General features: G+C 38.2%; 1 protein-coding gene across 1 annotated transcript in view; it reads left to right on the plus strand.

The window, feature by feature from the left end:
* The window catches only part of LOC129076222 (collagen alpha-6(IV) chain-like), a 356,839-nt gene that overhangs the window by 282,432 nt on the left and 56,571 nt on the right, over positions 1 to 17,836 (plus strand). Inside the window, 2 exon segments of the mRNA XM_054580400.1 lie at positions 3,228 to 3,344; positions 13,848 to 13,883. Of these exon segments, the coding sequence (XP_054436375.1) occupies positions 3,228 to 3,344; positions 13,848 to 13,883 (153 nt within the window).

Here is a 17,836-nt window from a genome sequence, read left to right on the forward strand (position 1 = left end):
AAGTCCCATCTGAGTAAAATTTTTGTTCCCAGGGATGGTGAAGTTGCAACACTTGCCATCTCTTCATGCTTGATACCTTTGGTTTCAGCTTGAATCCTATTAAATCACTGATTTCTAAACATTTTCTTTACTTTCAAATCATGTTTATTCTATTACAGTTGTCTCAATTTTCCCCCCTTTTCCCTACTCCACCCATCCCATGCTGCCTCCCTCTCCCACAATCAATTCCCACTCTGTTGTCCATGTCCGTGGGTCATTCATACTTGTTCTTTGTCTAGTCCCTTCTCCTTCTTTCCACCATTGTCCTCCTTCCCCATCCACTCTGGTCACTATCAGTATGCTCCATGTTTCCATGCCTGTGGTTTATTTTGTTTGTTAGTTAATTTTGTTGAATAGATTCCACTTACAGGTCAAATCATATGGTATTTGTATTTCACCAACTGGCTTATTTCACTCAGCATAATATTCGCCAGTTCCATCCATGTTGTCGCAAAAGATAGGAGTTCCTTCTTTCTTTTTTTAAATGCAGATTTATTTTACTTATTTTTTTAAATTTCAAAATCCATTATAAAATATTAAAAAATTTAAATCCATTATAAAGTCTCAGCAATTAAAACAACGTGACACCAGCACAGAAATAATCAAGTAGATCAACGAAATAAAATGAGCATTCTAGAAACAAATGTATATATCTTACAATATAATTATGATTAAATTGATATTTCAAATCAATGGGTAAAATAAGGCTTATTCAACAAAAAAGGTGCATGGACCACTATTACTTGAAACAAAACAAATATAGAGCCCTATTTCACACATTATACAAAAAATATTCAGGTGAATTAAAAATCAATATGTGAAATCTAAGTAGTTTTAGGAGAAAATACAAACTAATATTTTTCTCACCCTGAGGTAAAATACTCAAACACAGAAGCTATAAAGTAAAATATTGACAAGATGACTATATAAAACATTTAAGACTATACAGTAATATACACATAAAAAAAAGACAAGTAATAGAATAGGAAAGTATTTACAACACATCTGAAAAAGGGTTAATAGTTTTGGGGGGGGTATTTTTGGGCAGGAAATAATTATACAAATATTTAATCAAAAAATGGATAAAGGGGGAAAAATTGAGACAACTGTAATAGAATAAACATGATTTTAAAATAAAAATTAAAAAAAATTTAAAAATGGATAAAGAATACCAAAAAGTCATTTATTGCTTTTTAAATATAATAGAAATAGGCAATAAATATACAAAAACACATTTAGTTTCAACAAACATTAAAGTAACAGTTAAAATAACACATCATTGTCAGAACAGATTAATAAGTATTAAAAATATTGGTAGTATCAAGTGTTGCGGACTGTGAAAGTAATTGGGTATGGATACTCTTTTTCTTCATCTTCTTAAACCAGTCCCTTTAGCGTATCTTGCAATGCTGGTTTGGTGATAGTGTATTCTTTTAGCAGTCTTTTGTCTGGGAAACTCCTTATTTCACCTTCCATTTTAATTAAGAGCCTTGCTGGGTAGAGCAGTCTCGGCTGCAAGCCTTTGCTTTTCATAACTTGGACTATTTCTTGCCATTCCCTTCTGGCGTGCAGTGTTTCTGTTGAGAAGTCAACTGCTAGCTGTATCGGAGATCCCTTATATGTTACTAACTCTTTCTCTCTTGCTTGCTTTAGGATTCTCTGTTTGTCTTTGATATTTACCATCTTAATGATGATGTGCCTTGGAGTGGGCCTCATTGGGTTCCTCTTGAATGGGACCCTCTGTGCTTCCTGGAATTTGTGACTTTTTCTCTCCTCCAATTAGGGAAGTTTTCCATCATGACTATTTCTAACAGGTTCTCTATCCTTTGCTCCTCGCCTTATTCTTCTGGTAACCCTATGATCTGGATAATAATACATTTCAGGTTGTCCTGCATTTCCCTCAATGCCTCTTCATTCTTTTTGAGTCTTTTTCCATTTTCTTGCTCTTTCTGGGAGCTTTTTTCTACCTTGTCCTCCAGCTCACTAATTTAATCCTCAGCTTCATCTAGCCTTCTTTGGATTCCTTCTACTCTGTTCTCCAATTAAGAAATTGAATTCTTCATTTCCTCTTGTCTCTTATTGATAGTTTCTATGTCCTTTTTCATGGTGATATAGATTGCAGTAAATTCCTTGTTGTTTCCTCGTAGTTTTTTGTAATTCTCTCTGAGCTCACTGAGCTCATTGAGCTTCGTTATAGCTGTTATTTTGAACTCAATATCTGATAGTTTTCTTGCCTCTATTTCATATAGTTCTCTTTGTGGGGATTCCTCCTTTTCCTTTGAGTGGGGCGTATTTCTTTGTCTTCCCATTATTTGTGAGATTCTCCTTTTTTGCTTCTGTTTCTTAAATTGAACTGTCTCAACTTCCTGACTTTGTGGTATGAATTTCTATGGTAGGAGACTGCTGTTGTTTCTTTCTGGATCTGCCTGTAATGATGTCGGCTGTTGATCCTGTCTAACTTTAGTCTCTGTTTGAGACTTCCAGAAATCCACTGTCTGTGCCTGTGTCGTACTGCTCTTAATCTAGTCACTCTACACTCAGCAGCCTAGCTTAGACACCACATTGCAGTGCAGAGTTCCTCCTGGGGGTGTGGTTATTGGGTCCTCTCATGCTGCTGCCACTCAGGGGATTGGTCTGCCTGAGCCAGATGGCTGCAGCCATATGGGGGTGGAATCATCACAGGGATCCCACCGGCTTCTCTCTGTTCTCTACCCAAAGCCTCCTTCCCCAGTCTCTGCTTCAGGTGTCATTTCCCCACTCTGCCCCTCATTTGCCGGAGACTAGGGTAAATGGCAGTTTGGTTGAACTAAAGCTGATTCCTCTGTCTCTCTGTGGTTAAAAGGCTCCTCTCTCGCTATTGTTCAGTTGTTTTTTCGCAGTGCTTTTTCCACAATTTAGTTGTAATTCCTGAGTGTCCCTGGTAGGAGGTCAATGTGACTTCCTCTCACTCCACCACCATCTTGATTCTCCCTAAATCATTATCTTTTGGGGAGGGGTAACACTGAACTGTTATCAGCAACATTTACCTGAGTATAAAGGAAATCTATGAGAGCATTGGTGATGGGGCTAAGGGAATGAACAAAGAGCCAGAGTTTGGCAGCATACTTGGCTTCTCTCATTGTGGAGCTAATCAGACAGCAGCTGAAAGTTATGTCCCTGACTTGATCTCTTCTTTCCTCTTTGAACAGGGCCACCCTGGACAGCATGGGCCCAGAGGGCCACGAGACCTGGATGACTGTAATGGAACTCAAGGATCTGTTGGATTTCCTGGCCCTGATGGCTATCGTGGACTTCTTGGACCACTTGTATGCTGCCAGATCTTTGTATATTATTTCAAATGGCTTTGCTTCCATCCAAGTGTCTTTTTTGTGCTCTCTGGTTATCTGATTAAGCATCTAATTCAGGGGTCTATCCTGGCAGTGTTTGAGGGACTCCAGGACTCCTGGATCTGAGGATCACTGTCTGGGGCCAACTGAGGTGGGAATATGGGCTCTGATCCCGCAGAGCCTGTCCTGGGGTTGTCAAGGATGGGGGAATAAGTGCTAGCCAATGCAAACACTTCTTTTTGCCAGGAGAGGGGAATGGCTCTTCCCTCTAGTGGAGAAGGTATCCAAGCCCCTTGGTCCAAAGGCTTTTATTGAAAGTGTTATCACTGGGACTAGGTAATAGTAATGTACAGATGTTCTCATCGCAGCAGTATGTTAATGTTTACAGAGAATATATGATGTTTTGAAGAAAAAAATGGCAGGAACACACCAATTTACATGGTTCTGAGAAGAGACTAGTAAACATATGAGCATAAATATAATAGCACCAATGGGTTTTTCATTAGGGTCTGTGAATAATGTAAATTTCCTTCCCAGCATGAACTGGTTATCATAGCTTTTGAAGAAAAAACAAAGCATGCTTTAAAGTATTTACTTGTAGGCCTGATTTTCCCTGGGAACCACCAGATCCAGTTTAGGGCTGCCTCCAGTATTGTTTCAAGCCTGAGTCAGGCAGGGGGAGGGAGCTGCCAAGGGATAAGAAGAATTCTTTCAGATAGAATGACAACCCTGGCCATATCTAAGCTGAGCGAAGGAGTGCAGGTCTTTTTGCCCTTTTTCTGTGTCCCCCAAGTTTTTTTCCCTGGTGCACATTTGCAGCTGTACTTGTCTTAGGTTGTCCCTTCCATTGAGGGATCTTACCCATCATTGATTATGATCCATCTCCCAGTGCCTAGCAGAGTGATGTGAGGAAGGCAGGGGCTGAACCCCTGCCAGGGGGACAGGTTTTGTCTCCTCAGTGGTTTGTTTTCCCAAGGCCTCCTTGATTAGTTCCAGCCTTGGGGCACTCTCACCTGTCAGTGGGGCTACAGTTCCTGAAACCAGACAGGGCATTTCCCAATATGACAGAACCACAACATTAAAAATCTAAAGAATAATAACACTTACAGAATGGTGAGCACATGTTACACTACTTAGGGTTATTTTTTTAATGATATTTTAGAGTTGACAAGATTGTTAGAAGAATAGTAAATTTCAGAGCAAGTACACACTTGGGTTATTTGATATGTTCCCACATCAGACAATATTGGGAAATGCAATATTTGGAAAGCTTACATAGGATCATGGAAGTACTACAATGGCCAAAAGTGCTTGGCAAGCTTGGTATATACCAATGTTTCTTAACCAGGGGTGACCTTTTGCCCTCAGAGGACTTTTGACAGTTACTATTCACATTTTTTGTTATCACAAACTGGAGGTGTGCTACTGGCACAGGACTACCACCTCTCCAACATCATGGAATAATGTGTCCTGAACTATCAACAATGAAAAACAGTTGAAAAACCTTACTCTACACTGATATAGTTTGTACCCTTCCTCCCTCTCCCTGCACATCAATACCCTTGATTCTCGAATTGATAAAGCATTTTTTTTGGATCTGGTGTCACCACTTTAATTCCATTTATCCAGCTTGGAATCAAATGTTTCTATCCAAGGGATTTCCAAGAGATACCATGCCCTTGTAAGGCTGCATTTATAAGTGGCTGGAAAGAGAAAAATAACACATTTCAAAGCCATTTTCAACTTCACTTAAAATAATCTAAGCTAATAAGGGTACTGATGTAATATATTAAAGTAAAAACCACACTATTATGCAGATCCAAGGCTGTGTTAATTGACATTTTACTGAAAGATCACACCATCTTCAGTAATCAAGTTGTGAGTGTGGTTATATATGTCAGAAAGTGAGACACACATATGCAGCACAAGCCCCAAATTGTCATAAAGAACCTTGAGGTCTAAGAACGAAACCAATATGCAGCAGGGAGGGGGAAAAATTGTTACCAACATAGGGTAAGCTATTTGAGTAACAAAGGCCTTCAAACACCGTGATGGCAACAGGATAGGAGAGCAAATCACATGAGTTATAAAAGCGAATGTCCAGAAAATAAAGGAAATGCTACCACTAACAGGAAGAAAAGAAATCTTGAGATAATGAATATCTGAGAGTAAAAGGACAAAGGTAAGACCTAATCTGGTCCCTTAACCTCCCCTGCCTAAATAGGAACATGGACATGTATTTTACTAACTGGAACCTTACTAACCCTGCTGAATCCTGAGGAAATATTATTCGACACTTCTTTGATGAAAGTAGTGGCCACAATAATAAAGAGAAATACAAAGTATTAGAAGAGAAACTGGTTTATGCTTCTGGGATCACATTGCTCTTTTAATATATCTATAATTTTTGAGCTAAAAAAAATCATTCCTCATTCAACACTTCAGTCCCCAAAGTATAGCTTTACCCCCAATACTAATCCAGACTTCCCCTTAAGTATAGGGACGTTGACTTTCCCCCAAGAGGACAACATCTAGCAGACATTACCTGGTATCTGCCACTAACACAGTAAAATTCTGGTCGACAGATGGTTGAGGCATACTTCGTACTGTTTTCTCTGTTAGCAAAACACACTGGACTCTTAAGTGTTGAAGATGTGTACTAACAGCAAAGATAGAGATAATTTTGTAGATATCTCTGAGACCAGAGGGTGGCAAACTGGCTCAGGTGACCCTTGACCTGTGGCTTCTTTTTACATCTTTAAAAACTGTAAAGAAAAAGAAAAATATTATGGGACAGAGGAGGAGGTAAGATGGTGGAGGAGTGAAAGAAGTCAAACTGCCCTCCTCCAAGGACCAATCTGAAATTACAACTAAAATGTGGACAAATCACCTGGAATAAACAACTGTAAAATAGCAAAAGAGGAGTCTCATAACCTCGGAGAAACATAAAAATCGCGTTTAGCACAACCTGACTGAGTCAATTTAATCAGCATAAAAAGCACACAAAGAAAAGCAAGTTCAGGAGATCATGGAGACAGCATGACTCAGTCTCAAAGGCCTCCTAACATAGAATATCATACCACAAAGTCAGGAAGTTGAGACAAATCAATTTCAGAAACAGAACCTAAAGAGAAGACTCTCACAAATAATGGGGAAAAAAAAGAAACACCCCCAGTCAAAGGGAAAGGAGGAATCCCCAGAAAGAGAAATAAATGGAACAGACGCAAGTAAACTATCGGATATTGAATTCAAAACAATGGCTTTAAGGAAGCCTAATGAGCTCAGTGAGCTCAGAGAGAATTACAAAATAACTATAGGGAAACTGCGAGTAACATACTGCAAACTATATCAGCATGAAAAAGGACATAGAAACTATCAATAAGATACAAGAGGAAATAAGAATACAATTTCTGAATTGAAGAACACATGAGAAGGAATCAAAAACAGGTGACATGAAACAGATGATCCAATCCATGAACTGGAAAACAAGGTAAAAATAAAAAGGTTCTAAAAAGAGAAAGTAAAGGAAAAAAGACTCAAAAAGAATGAAGAGGCATTGAGGGAAATGCAGGAAAACCTGAAACATAATAATATCTGGATAAGAACGATACCAGAAGAATAAGAAGAGGAGCAAGGGATAGAGAACCTGTTTGAAAAAGTAGTGATGGAAAACTTCCCTAATTGGAGGCGAGAAAAGATCACCCAAGTTCAGGAAGCACAGAGGGTCCCATTCAAGAGGAACCCAATGAGGCCCACTCCAAGGCACATCATCATTAAGATGGTAAATATCAAAGACAAACAGAGAATCCTAAAGCAAGCAAGAGAGAAAGAGTTAGTAACATATAAGGGATCCCCGATACAGCTAGCAGCTGACTTCTCAAAAGAAACACTGCAAGCCAGAAGGGAATGGCAAGAAATAGTCCAAGTCATGAAAAGCAAAGGCTTGCAACCGAGACTGCTCTACCCAGCAAAGCTCTCAATTAAAATGGAAGGTGAAATAAGGAGTTTCCCAGACAAAAGAAGGCTAAAAGAATACACCCCCACCAAACCAGCATTGCAAAATATGCTAAAGGGTCTGCTTTAAGGAGATAAAGAAAATAGTGAGAAAGAGAGGAACACAGGTACAAAGGGAAAAAATGAGTAAGTGCCTACCAATAATAAAGTTAAATGTATATGTATTAAATGCTCCGATCAAAAGACTTAGGGTAACTGAATGGATAAGAAAACATGACTCACACAAATGCTGCCCACAAGAGCTGCACCTCAGAACAAGGGGCCAATACAGACTGAAAGTAAAATGGTGGAAAAGAATATTCCAGGGAAATGGACAGGAAACAAAAGCCAAGGTAGCAATACTTATATCAGACAAAGTAGATTTCAAAACAAAGGCCATAAAAAGAGCCCCAGAAGGACATTTCATAATACTCAAAGGAAAAATCTGTCAAGAAGCCATAAACATGGTAATCCTACGTGCATCAAACATAGGAACACTCAAATATGTAAGGAAAATCGTGGAGGACTTCAAGAAAGGTATAGACAGGAATACACTTATAGTAGGGGATTTTAACACTCCACTGTCAACCATGGATAGATCTTCCAAACTATTATCAACAAGAACATTGTGTAACTGAACAATGAATTAGAACAACTGGAGTTAAGTGACATATATAGAGCCTTTCATCCCAAAGAAGCAAAATGAACATTATTTTCTAATGCACATGGAACATTTTCAAAGATAAACCACATGATAGGACACAAAACAAGCCTCAACAAATTCAAGAAAAATGAAATCATAACAAGCATTTTCTCAGACCACAAGGGCTTGAAACTAGAAATCAACCTCAAGGAAAAAAACTGAAAAGCATTCAACCTCATGAAGACTAAATAGCATGCTATTAAACAATGACTGGGTCAATAATGAGGTCAAGGAAAAAGTTCAAAGTTTCTGGAAACAATTGAAAATGAACACAGAACAGTCCAAACCCTATGGGACACAGCAAAGACACTCCTGAGAGAGAAGTTTTTAGTAATACAGGCCAATCTAAAAAAGATAGAAATATTTCAAATAGGTGACCTAACCCTCTATCTTCAAGAACTGACAAACAGGAAACAAAACCCAGAGGAAAAAGAGGGAAGGACATAATGACGATCTGAACAGAATTGTATGACATAGAGCATAAAAGAACAGTTCAAAGAATCAATAAATTGAAGAGCTGGATCTTTGATAAGATAAAAAAATTGATAAACTTTTAAGCAGACTCATCAAGAAAAAAGGGAGAGGATCCAAATAAATAAAATCTGAAATGAAGAGGAGAAATTACAACTGATACCAGAGAAATAATAAGGATTGTACAAAATTACTGTGAACAATTATATGCCAAAAAATTTGAAAACCTCAATGAAATGGACAAATTTCTAGAAAAATATAAACTTCCAATACCGAATGAAGAAGAAGCAGAAAGCCTGAACAGACTGATAAAAACTGGTGAAATTGAAGCAGTAACCAAAAGATTCCCAGCACGCAAACCCCCAATACCAGATGGTGTAACAAGAGAATTTTACAGATTGTTAAGGAAGAGCTAACCCCTGTCCTTCTCAGACTTTTTGAAAAAAATCCAAGAACAGGGAAGTCTCCCAAAGTCTTTTATGAGGCCAGCATCATTCTAGTCCCAAAACCAGAGAAAGACACAACAAAGAAAGAGGACGACAGACCCATATCGCTGATGAACATAGGCACTAAAATCCTCAACAAAATATTGGCAAACCATATCCAGCAATACATTAAAAAGATAATCCACGATGATCAAGAGGGATTCATCCCATGGATGCAAGGATGGTTCAATATTCTCAAATAAATAAACATAATGCATCACATAAACAAAAGGAAACACAAAAATCACATGATCATATCAATAGATGTGGAAAAAGCAGTTGGTAAGGTACATCATCCATTTATAATAAAAGCACTCTGCAAAGTGGGAGAAAAGGGGGCATACCTCAACATAATAAAGGTGATATGTGAAAAACCTACATCCAACATTATACTCAATGGGCAAAAACTAAAATCTTTCCTACTAAGATTTGGGACAAGACAAGGTTGTCTGCTTTCATCACTTGTATTCAACATAGTATTGGAAGTCCTAGCCACAGCAAACAGACAATAAAGAGAAATAAAAGGCATTCATATTGGAAAGGAGGAAGCAAAACTATCACTGTTTTCAGGTGACATGATAGTATACATAGAAAACCCCATAGACTTCACCTAAAAACTACTCGACTTAATAAGTGAATTTGGCAAAACAATAGGATACGAAGTCAATATTCAGAAATCAAAGGAATTTTTGTACACCAAAAATGAAATATAAGAATCATAAATCAAGGGAAAAATCCCATTTTGCTATAGCAACAAGAAAAATAAAGTACATAGGTATAAACTTAACCAAGGAAGTAAAAGACCTGTACTCAGAAAACTTCACAACACTGAAGAAAGAAATTAAGGAAGACACAAATAAATGGAAACATATACCATGTTCATCGATTGGAAGAATTAACATGACCAAAGTGTCCATACTACCCAAAACAATTTATAGATTCAACACAATCCCTATTGAAATACCAATGACATATTTCACAGACAGAGAACAAACATTTGAAAAATTTATATGGAACCATAAATGGCCCTGAATAGCTGTAGCAATTTTGAGAAAGAACAAAGTAAGAGGGATCACAATACCTGATATCAAGGTATATTACAAGGCCGCTGAAATCAAAACAGTCTGGTACTGGCATAAGAACAGACATGTAGATCAATGAAACAGAATAGAGAGCCCTGAAATAAACCCATGTCTCTATGATTGATTAATATTCAACAAACAGGGTAGAAGTATGAAATGGAGTAAAAATAGCCCCTTCAACAAATGGTGTTGGGAGAGCTGGACAGCCATATGCAAAAAAAATTGCAATTCATCCACCAGCTTAACCATACGCAAAAATACATTCAAGATGGATAAATGACTTAAATATAAGTCGTGACACCAAAAAAGTCCTAAGGAGAACATAGGCAGAAAATTCTCAGATATTCCGTGCAACAATACTTTCATGACTATGTCCCCTAGAGCTAGTGACATAAAGGGAAGAATAAACAACTGGGACTTCATCAAAATAAGAAGCTTCTGCACAGCTAAAGGAAACATCAGAAAAATGAAAAGAGAACCAACTGTATGGGAAAATATATTTGCCAATGAAACCTTGGACATATGTTGATCTCTAACGTATATAAATAACTCACATGACTGCACTGCAGAAGACAAGCAATCCAATTAAAAATGGACAAAGGACCTGAACAGACACTTCTCCAAGGAGGACATACACAGTGCCCAGAGATATATGAAAGGATGCTGAGCATCACTAGCCATCAGAGAAATGCAAATTAAAACCACAATGAGATACCACTTCTCGCCGTCAGAATGGCCATCCTAAACAGATCAACAGACAACAGGTGAGGTTGTGGAGAAAAGGGAACCCTAGTACACTGTTGGTGGGAACACAGACTGGAGCAGCCACTTGAAAAACAGTGTGGAATTTCCTCAAAAAGCTAAAAATGGAACTGCCTTTTGATCCAGTGATTTCACTGCTGGGATTGTACCCTAAGAATCCCAAAACACCAGCTCAGAAGAACTTCTGCACCCCAACATTCAAAGCAGCACAATTTTACAATAACCAAGTGCTGAGAACAACCTAAGTGCCCATCAATAAATGAGTGGATCACAAAACTATGGTACATTTACACAATGGAATACTATGCAGCAGAAAGAAAGAAAGGAAGAAGAAAGAAAAAAGAAAGAAAGAAAGAAAGAAAGAAAGAAAGAAAGAAAGAAAGAAAGAAAGAAAGAAAGAAAGAAAGAAAGAAAGAAAGAAAGAAAGAAAGAAAGAAAGAAAGAAAGAAAGAAAGAAAGAAAGAAAGAAAGAAAGAAAGAAAGAAAGAAAGAAAGAAAGAAAAAGAAAGAAGCTACTAACCTTCATGACAGCATGAATGGAACTGGAGAGCATTATGCTAAGTGAAATAAGCCAGGGGGTGAAATACAAATATCATATGATCTCACCTATAAGTGGAACTTAATCAACAAAACAAACAAGCAAAGAAAATATAACCAGCACCATTGCAAGAAAAAAAGAAACCGACAGTAATGAGAGGGAAGGAGGGAGGGTGGTAACAGGGAAAAGAAGGGGAAGTGTCAAATCAAGGAACATATATAAAGGACCCATGGACAAAGCCAAAGGGGGGAAGCATTGGGTATGGGAAGTGGGGGTGAGTGGGGCAGGGGAAATTGGTGGCAGGAAAATGGAGACAAATCTATCTGAACAGTAAAAAAAAAAGAACGACAGAAAAAAAAAAGATTATGAGACAGAGCCCAGATATGGCATGCAAAGCCTAAATTATTTTCAATCTCACTCTATAGAAAAAGCTCTATATTTGTTCTTTAAAATTTATTTATATAATAGTTCTTTATGAAAGTTCTATAAACTTTCTGAATAGATTCAAAATCTCCTCTTTTCAAATCTCTTTAGAGACTTCTGACTTGAAGGAGTAGGCATACGAATTTGAGACACAGCACCTGTTTGGGGACATGCACTTTGGCTCTTAGCACAACAAATTCTGCCATAGAATAATCCACATAATTTCAGCGTTTTGCCCTTTTATTCTCTATCTGACCAGATCATAGTATTAACAAAGTTCTGTGTCTGTGCACTTATTCACAAGTTTTTTCCTTATTTTATTCAAGGCCTTCTTGGTCAGAAAGGACGTAAAGGTGAACCTGTCCTTACCCAAGATATTTTCGAAGGAATGAAGGTAAGAGCCTCTAAGGCAGACAGCTAAGATACCCTGGATTGGGCCCTAACTCCAATAAAAACACCCTCAAAACTAACATCTGCATCTCTATTTAAGGAGCAGACCAAACTGGATTTAAAAAAGATCCCGAGCTTTCTGTTGTGGAAATATAGATAGAAATGTTTGTAACCACACTGTCAAAGATAGTGGCTTTGTAGAATCTAGACCAAAAATAGGAGCTAGATTAGCAAACAAACAGTTTACATGGAATCATTTTCTTTGACAAGCTAAGACATTTCCTGGAGGCAGATACCTTTTCATTGCTCTAGAATCCTTGATATCTGCATACCTTGGTTTGAAGCCATGAATGTCTCTGCATATCTCAGTATGGCCACCACTCCATGATCCTGGCTCTACCCTTTTCTGTCTCTGCACACTAACCCATCATCACCCTTAGCTGGAACCCTGGCTGTTGCAAAAATTGTCCATCAACTTTGCAGCTGGTTGGAAACTTTCATCTCTTCATAGAATTGAGAAAAACCTCTGTTCTTTAGACTCTATTCTCGGTTTATGCTCATGGTATCCTGTGGACCCTCAATACTCTGTTGCCAACTTATTGACCCTAATTCCCTTGCAGAGTTGGAAGGAAGCCCATCATTTCCCTGCCAGCAAACTGGAATCTATGTGTCCAAAATGAGGGAAAGATATACACAAGTTCACTCAGCTGAGGATGGCACCTTTCTGTTTTCCATCCATGCACAGAGCCTGGAACATTGGAAGTCACTTTGGAAGGGAGTGATGGGAGTGGGTGGTTAAGAACTGAAGAAGATAAAGAGTTTGAATTCTTGGCTATAGATGCCATTGCAGAAGATGGAATGTTAGACTTGGGAAAGACCTCATGATTGTTAGATTCATGCTGCTCATTTTACAGATACACTGAAGCTATGTGACTTGCTTAGAGTCACATGGCCAGTTTAATGAAGAGCTAAAAATGCAAGTAGTGCTCTTTTCATGCTGCAGAGAGCTGCTTTTTTACCATAAACCAAGTGTAGTAAGACTAGCAGGTGTCCAAATATGGCCATTGTCATAGCAAACATTGATTACATGGTTTGGCCAAAAATCAGAGAGTCCTTAGACCCAGTGGAACACAGTAATTTCCACAAGATGGTTATATTACAGATTCATACAGTGACTTAAGATGCTACAAAGTAATTAAAATGTAATCAGAAACTGTATGCTCTGTTGATTCTCCCTTGAAATGTCTGATTTGCATTGTTTACATATGGGCAGATTCTCTAGGAATGAGGGCACATGGGAAGGTAGCCCACTTTTCTCCAAAATGAGAAGGAGAAAACATGAGCCCACAGAAGCAGTTTCCAGTTAAGTTCCTAGCAAAGGTGAAAATTAATTCAAGTAAAATGTGGAATTTTATTCAATGAAGGCTATAATATTTGTCTTCCATATTTTTCTTAGGAAAATAGTAAATGATTGAACATATCCAATTCATACATTATTTAAAACACAAGACCTTTACAGAAAAGGCCTAAGCTTTAGCAATGCATTTGTATGCCCATGCATCTTAGGTCAGTTTTCTATAAAATACCATAGGCTTGATTTATTAATCTCTTCAGTGTCTTGCCTTTGTTTCTCAGGAGTATCCTGGACTGCCTGGACTAGATGGAATCACTGTAAGTTGTTATTTATGTGTTGGATTTTCAATGTTTAGTCAACAGTTACTAATTGTCCCTCTTTATTCTTCCCTGTGGTATTTGACGGTCTTTGTAGACTTTCTCAAGGAAAATCCAGAGACTTGAGGTAGAATGGGTCACACTTGACATTTTCAGGATGAAAAAACACTGAGAGGATGGGCTGTCTACCTCAAAGTTATACAACAGGCAGGCTTTTAGGCTTTTAGGACAGGAAATTACATACTCCCAGGTAAAAAATTTGGCATTTTACTCAGCAAATGTTTTCTGCGTGTTCAGAATGCTAGTAAAACAAAAGTAGCACACTCTTCTTTAAAAAGTATTCTGTATAAAAAATCTTTTTAGGGATTCTAAATAATAGTATGTCTATGAAAACCCAAGAGTTGTATTAATAAGGAAAGTCACCCTTTTCTTCCTTCTTGCTTCTATCAGGATTCCTTTCTTCTTGCTTTATTCCAGAATAAATACTAAGCACCTACTCTCAGCAAAATTCTTTAAGTGATCCCTGAGGCAATGTAGACATGGTCTCTCCTCACCCCCCACCCCCAAGCAGGAGGTGAAACACTAATAGCAATAAAAATTGCACAACAGCTTCAAGGAAGAGATGCTGTCCACCTAAAGATACATCATGAAAGCCCTTATATCTAGGTTAAAGAAGGCAGCTTCTGAGAAGTGTGCATGATGTTTAGACTGGCTGGCAATGGCAAGAAGCTTTCTAAACAGAGAGTAGTGTGAGAGAATGTAGGCAATAAACAGGATGTATGCAAGCACACATGCAAACAGAGATGAATGAGTAAGGACCAAGGGCATCCAATCCCCTAGAGCTAAACAACATTGGCTTAGATGGTGTGTTTGTTAAATTTGTAGAATAACTGTATTTGCTGCATAGTTTCTCTTAGAGATAATTTCCCTACCTGCAAGGGTACAATGTTTATCTACATACACAGGCATGATAAATAAACCATGTAGATTGGGGAGGGGAGTTTGATGGCTGAATAAGAGATTTGTAATCAGTAAGGAGATCACAAGTTATTAGTTATTGTCAAAGCAATGTGTTACTATCATATATTCCTGGGAAATCTTTGAACACCTACTTTCTTTTCCACTTCTCTCAGTCTAGACTTCACTTGGCCTCTTTTCCCTTACCTAACCACATAACACCTTATTACTGCTCCCCATTTTAATTGGTCCATATCTTTCCCCATACCATCTTTCTCTTCACATTTCATTGGCTTGTTTTTAATTTTGCCATTGTTGTCATTCAGTTAAAAATATCTTCTATTTTCCTTTTTCATTTTTCTTTTCAGATACATGTTGTTTAATTTCCAAAGATTTGGCAACTTTACAGATATCTTTCTGTTATTGATCTCTACTTTGATTTCATTGCAGTTAGGGAGCACACTCTGTATGACTTCAATCTTTTTAATTTGATGAAGTTTATTTTATGGCCCAGCCCATGAAACTGTCTTGCTGAATGTACCATATCCACTTGAAGAGAAGATGTATTCAGCTGGATTGGCATATAGTGATCTAAAAAAAAATAGTTCAAGGTAATTGATAATGTGGTTTTTTTTAATCTTTTATGTGCTTACTGGATTTTTTTTTTGTCTAATTGTTCTATTACTCACTAAGGAAGGGATGTTAAAATATTAAATTATAATTGTGTATTTGTCTATTTCTCCCTGTGGTTCTGTCACTTTTTGCTTCCTGTATTTTGAAGTTTTGCTATTAGGTGAATACACATCTAAGATTATTATATCTTCTTGATGAATTGAGTTATGTGTCATTAAGAAATGTCCCCTCTTTATTCTTTGGTAATATTATTTGTCGTAAACTCTCCTTTATCTGATCTTAATATTATTGTTTTGCTTCTTTTTTAATTTTTCTTTTTTATATCACTTTAATATGAAAATTTTCTTTTTTCTTAATTTTTTATTTATAAATCATGTTTATTCTATTACAGTTGCTTCAGTTTTTCCCCACTTACCCCCTCCACCCATCCCACCCTCATCCCTTGCTCCTAATTCCCACTCTATTGTCCATGTCCATGGGTCATTCATACATGTTCTTTGTCTAGTCCCTTTGCCTCTTTCCCACCATTGTCCTCCTTCCCCATCCCCTCTGGTCACTTTCAGTCTGCTCCATGTTTCGCACCTGTGGTTTATTTTGTTCATTAGTTTCTTTTGTTGAATAGAGTCCACTTACAGGTGAAATCATATGGTATTTATCTTTCATCAACCGGCTTATTTCACTTAGCTTAATATTCTCCACTTCCATTCATGTTGTCACAAAAGGTAGGAGTTCCATCTCTCTCTCTTTCTTACTTAAATATAGATTAATTTTATTTATTTTTTTAATGTCAAAGTTAATTATAAAATATTAAAAAATTTAAAACCATTATGAAGTCTCAGCAATTAAACCAACATGACACCAGCACAGAAATAATCAAGTAGATCAATAAAATAAAATTAGTATTCTAGAGACAAATGTATATATCTGTCTAACAATATATGATTAAGTTGATATTTCAAATCAATGGGTAAAATAAGCCTTATTCAACAAATAAGGTGCATGGACCATTATTACTTGAAATAAAACAAAGATAGAGCCCTATTTCACACATTATCCAAGAAATATTCAGGTGAGTTAAAAATCAGTATGTTGAATCTAAGGAGTTTCAGAAGAATATAGAACTAATATTTTTCATGACCTGAAGTAAAATATTCAACCCCAGAAGTTATAAAGTAAATATTGACAATATGACTATATTAAGCATTTAACTATATAGTAATATACATATTAAAAAAGTTAAAGGACAAGAAATAGAATAGAAAAGTATTTCCAACACATCTAAAACATGGTTAATATGTTTCTTGTTTTGTTTTGTTTTTTGTAGGGAAAAAAGTTCTACAAACATTCAATCAATAAATGGGTAAAGGATACAGGAGAAAAAGATGGCGGAGGAGTGAAAGGGAGTCACGCTGACCTCCTCCCAAAACCAAACTGGAATTGCAACTAAATAATGGAGTAATCACCTGGAAAGCAGTGGAGCAATAGTGGGAGAGGAGCCTTGGTGCCGCGGACAGTGGATTCGACTCTCACACATCCCAACGGGTGAGAATTGCGGTGGAGGCTCGAGAGGGTGGGCTGGGTGTGCACGGGCACTGGCACCAGAGGGACATTGAAACGGCCAGTTAGCGTCCCCCCGAGAAGAACGGGGTCTGAATCATAAACAGGAACCCTAAACTACAGCAACTAAAGCCGAGAAAATACAGACAAAACGCAACCCCAAAAAGCTTAGGGGCGCTCTCTGCCAGAGACAGGTGGCTGGGGATGCAAAAAGACATTTAAAGGGCAAATGCAAAAGTTGCAGCAGCAGCCACCCTCCTTGATCGCTGGGTAGAGGCGGCAGCAGGGTGGGCTGGTGCCTGGGAAAAGACTGGTGAGGAAAACTTTGTGAAGAGAACTGACACGGCGGCCGGTGGAGCCCGGGTGATAAGGCACTTCCCACTCTGCAGCTACCATCTCGCTCAGGCATAAGGGAATCAATTAACCTGCCTTTTGTGCGCTCCGCACACAGCTTGTACGCCTGTGAGCTACGGGGCTGAGTACAGACTGGCTGGGAGAGCCTTGAGGAGAGACTGGAGACGGAGGCATTGGGGAAAGAACAGGAGGAGGAACCGGGGAGTCCCGACTCCCTCCCCGTTCGGTAGTCTCCACTGTGGGCTGGAAAGGCGCGACCCCAAAGAGGCAGAAGCGGGGGCACATGAACCAGACTGCCTGCGATTGAAACGCAGTCCGCACAGGGGTTGGATCCTCGGCCGAAGGGGTCACAGAACTGCCCAGAGGCCCCTGAGGGGAGACTAGAAAAGGAGGCATTGGGGAAAGAACGGGAGGAGGAACCAGGGAGTCCTGACTCCTTCTCCTTGCTGAAG

This window comes from Pteronotus mesoamericanus, unplaced genomic scaffold, assembly GCF_021234165.1.
Source record: "Pteronotus mesoamericanus isolate MK-2021 breed Mesoamerican mustached bat unplaced genomic scaffold, CSHL_Meso_final contig_58, whole genome shotgun sequence".
NCBI lineage: Eukaryota > Metazoa > Chordata > Mammalia > Chiroptera > Mormoopidae > Pteronotus > Pteronotus mesoamericanus.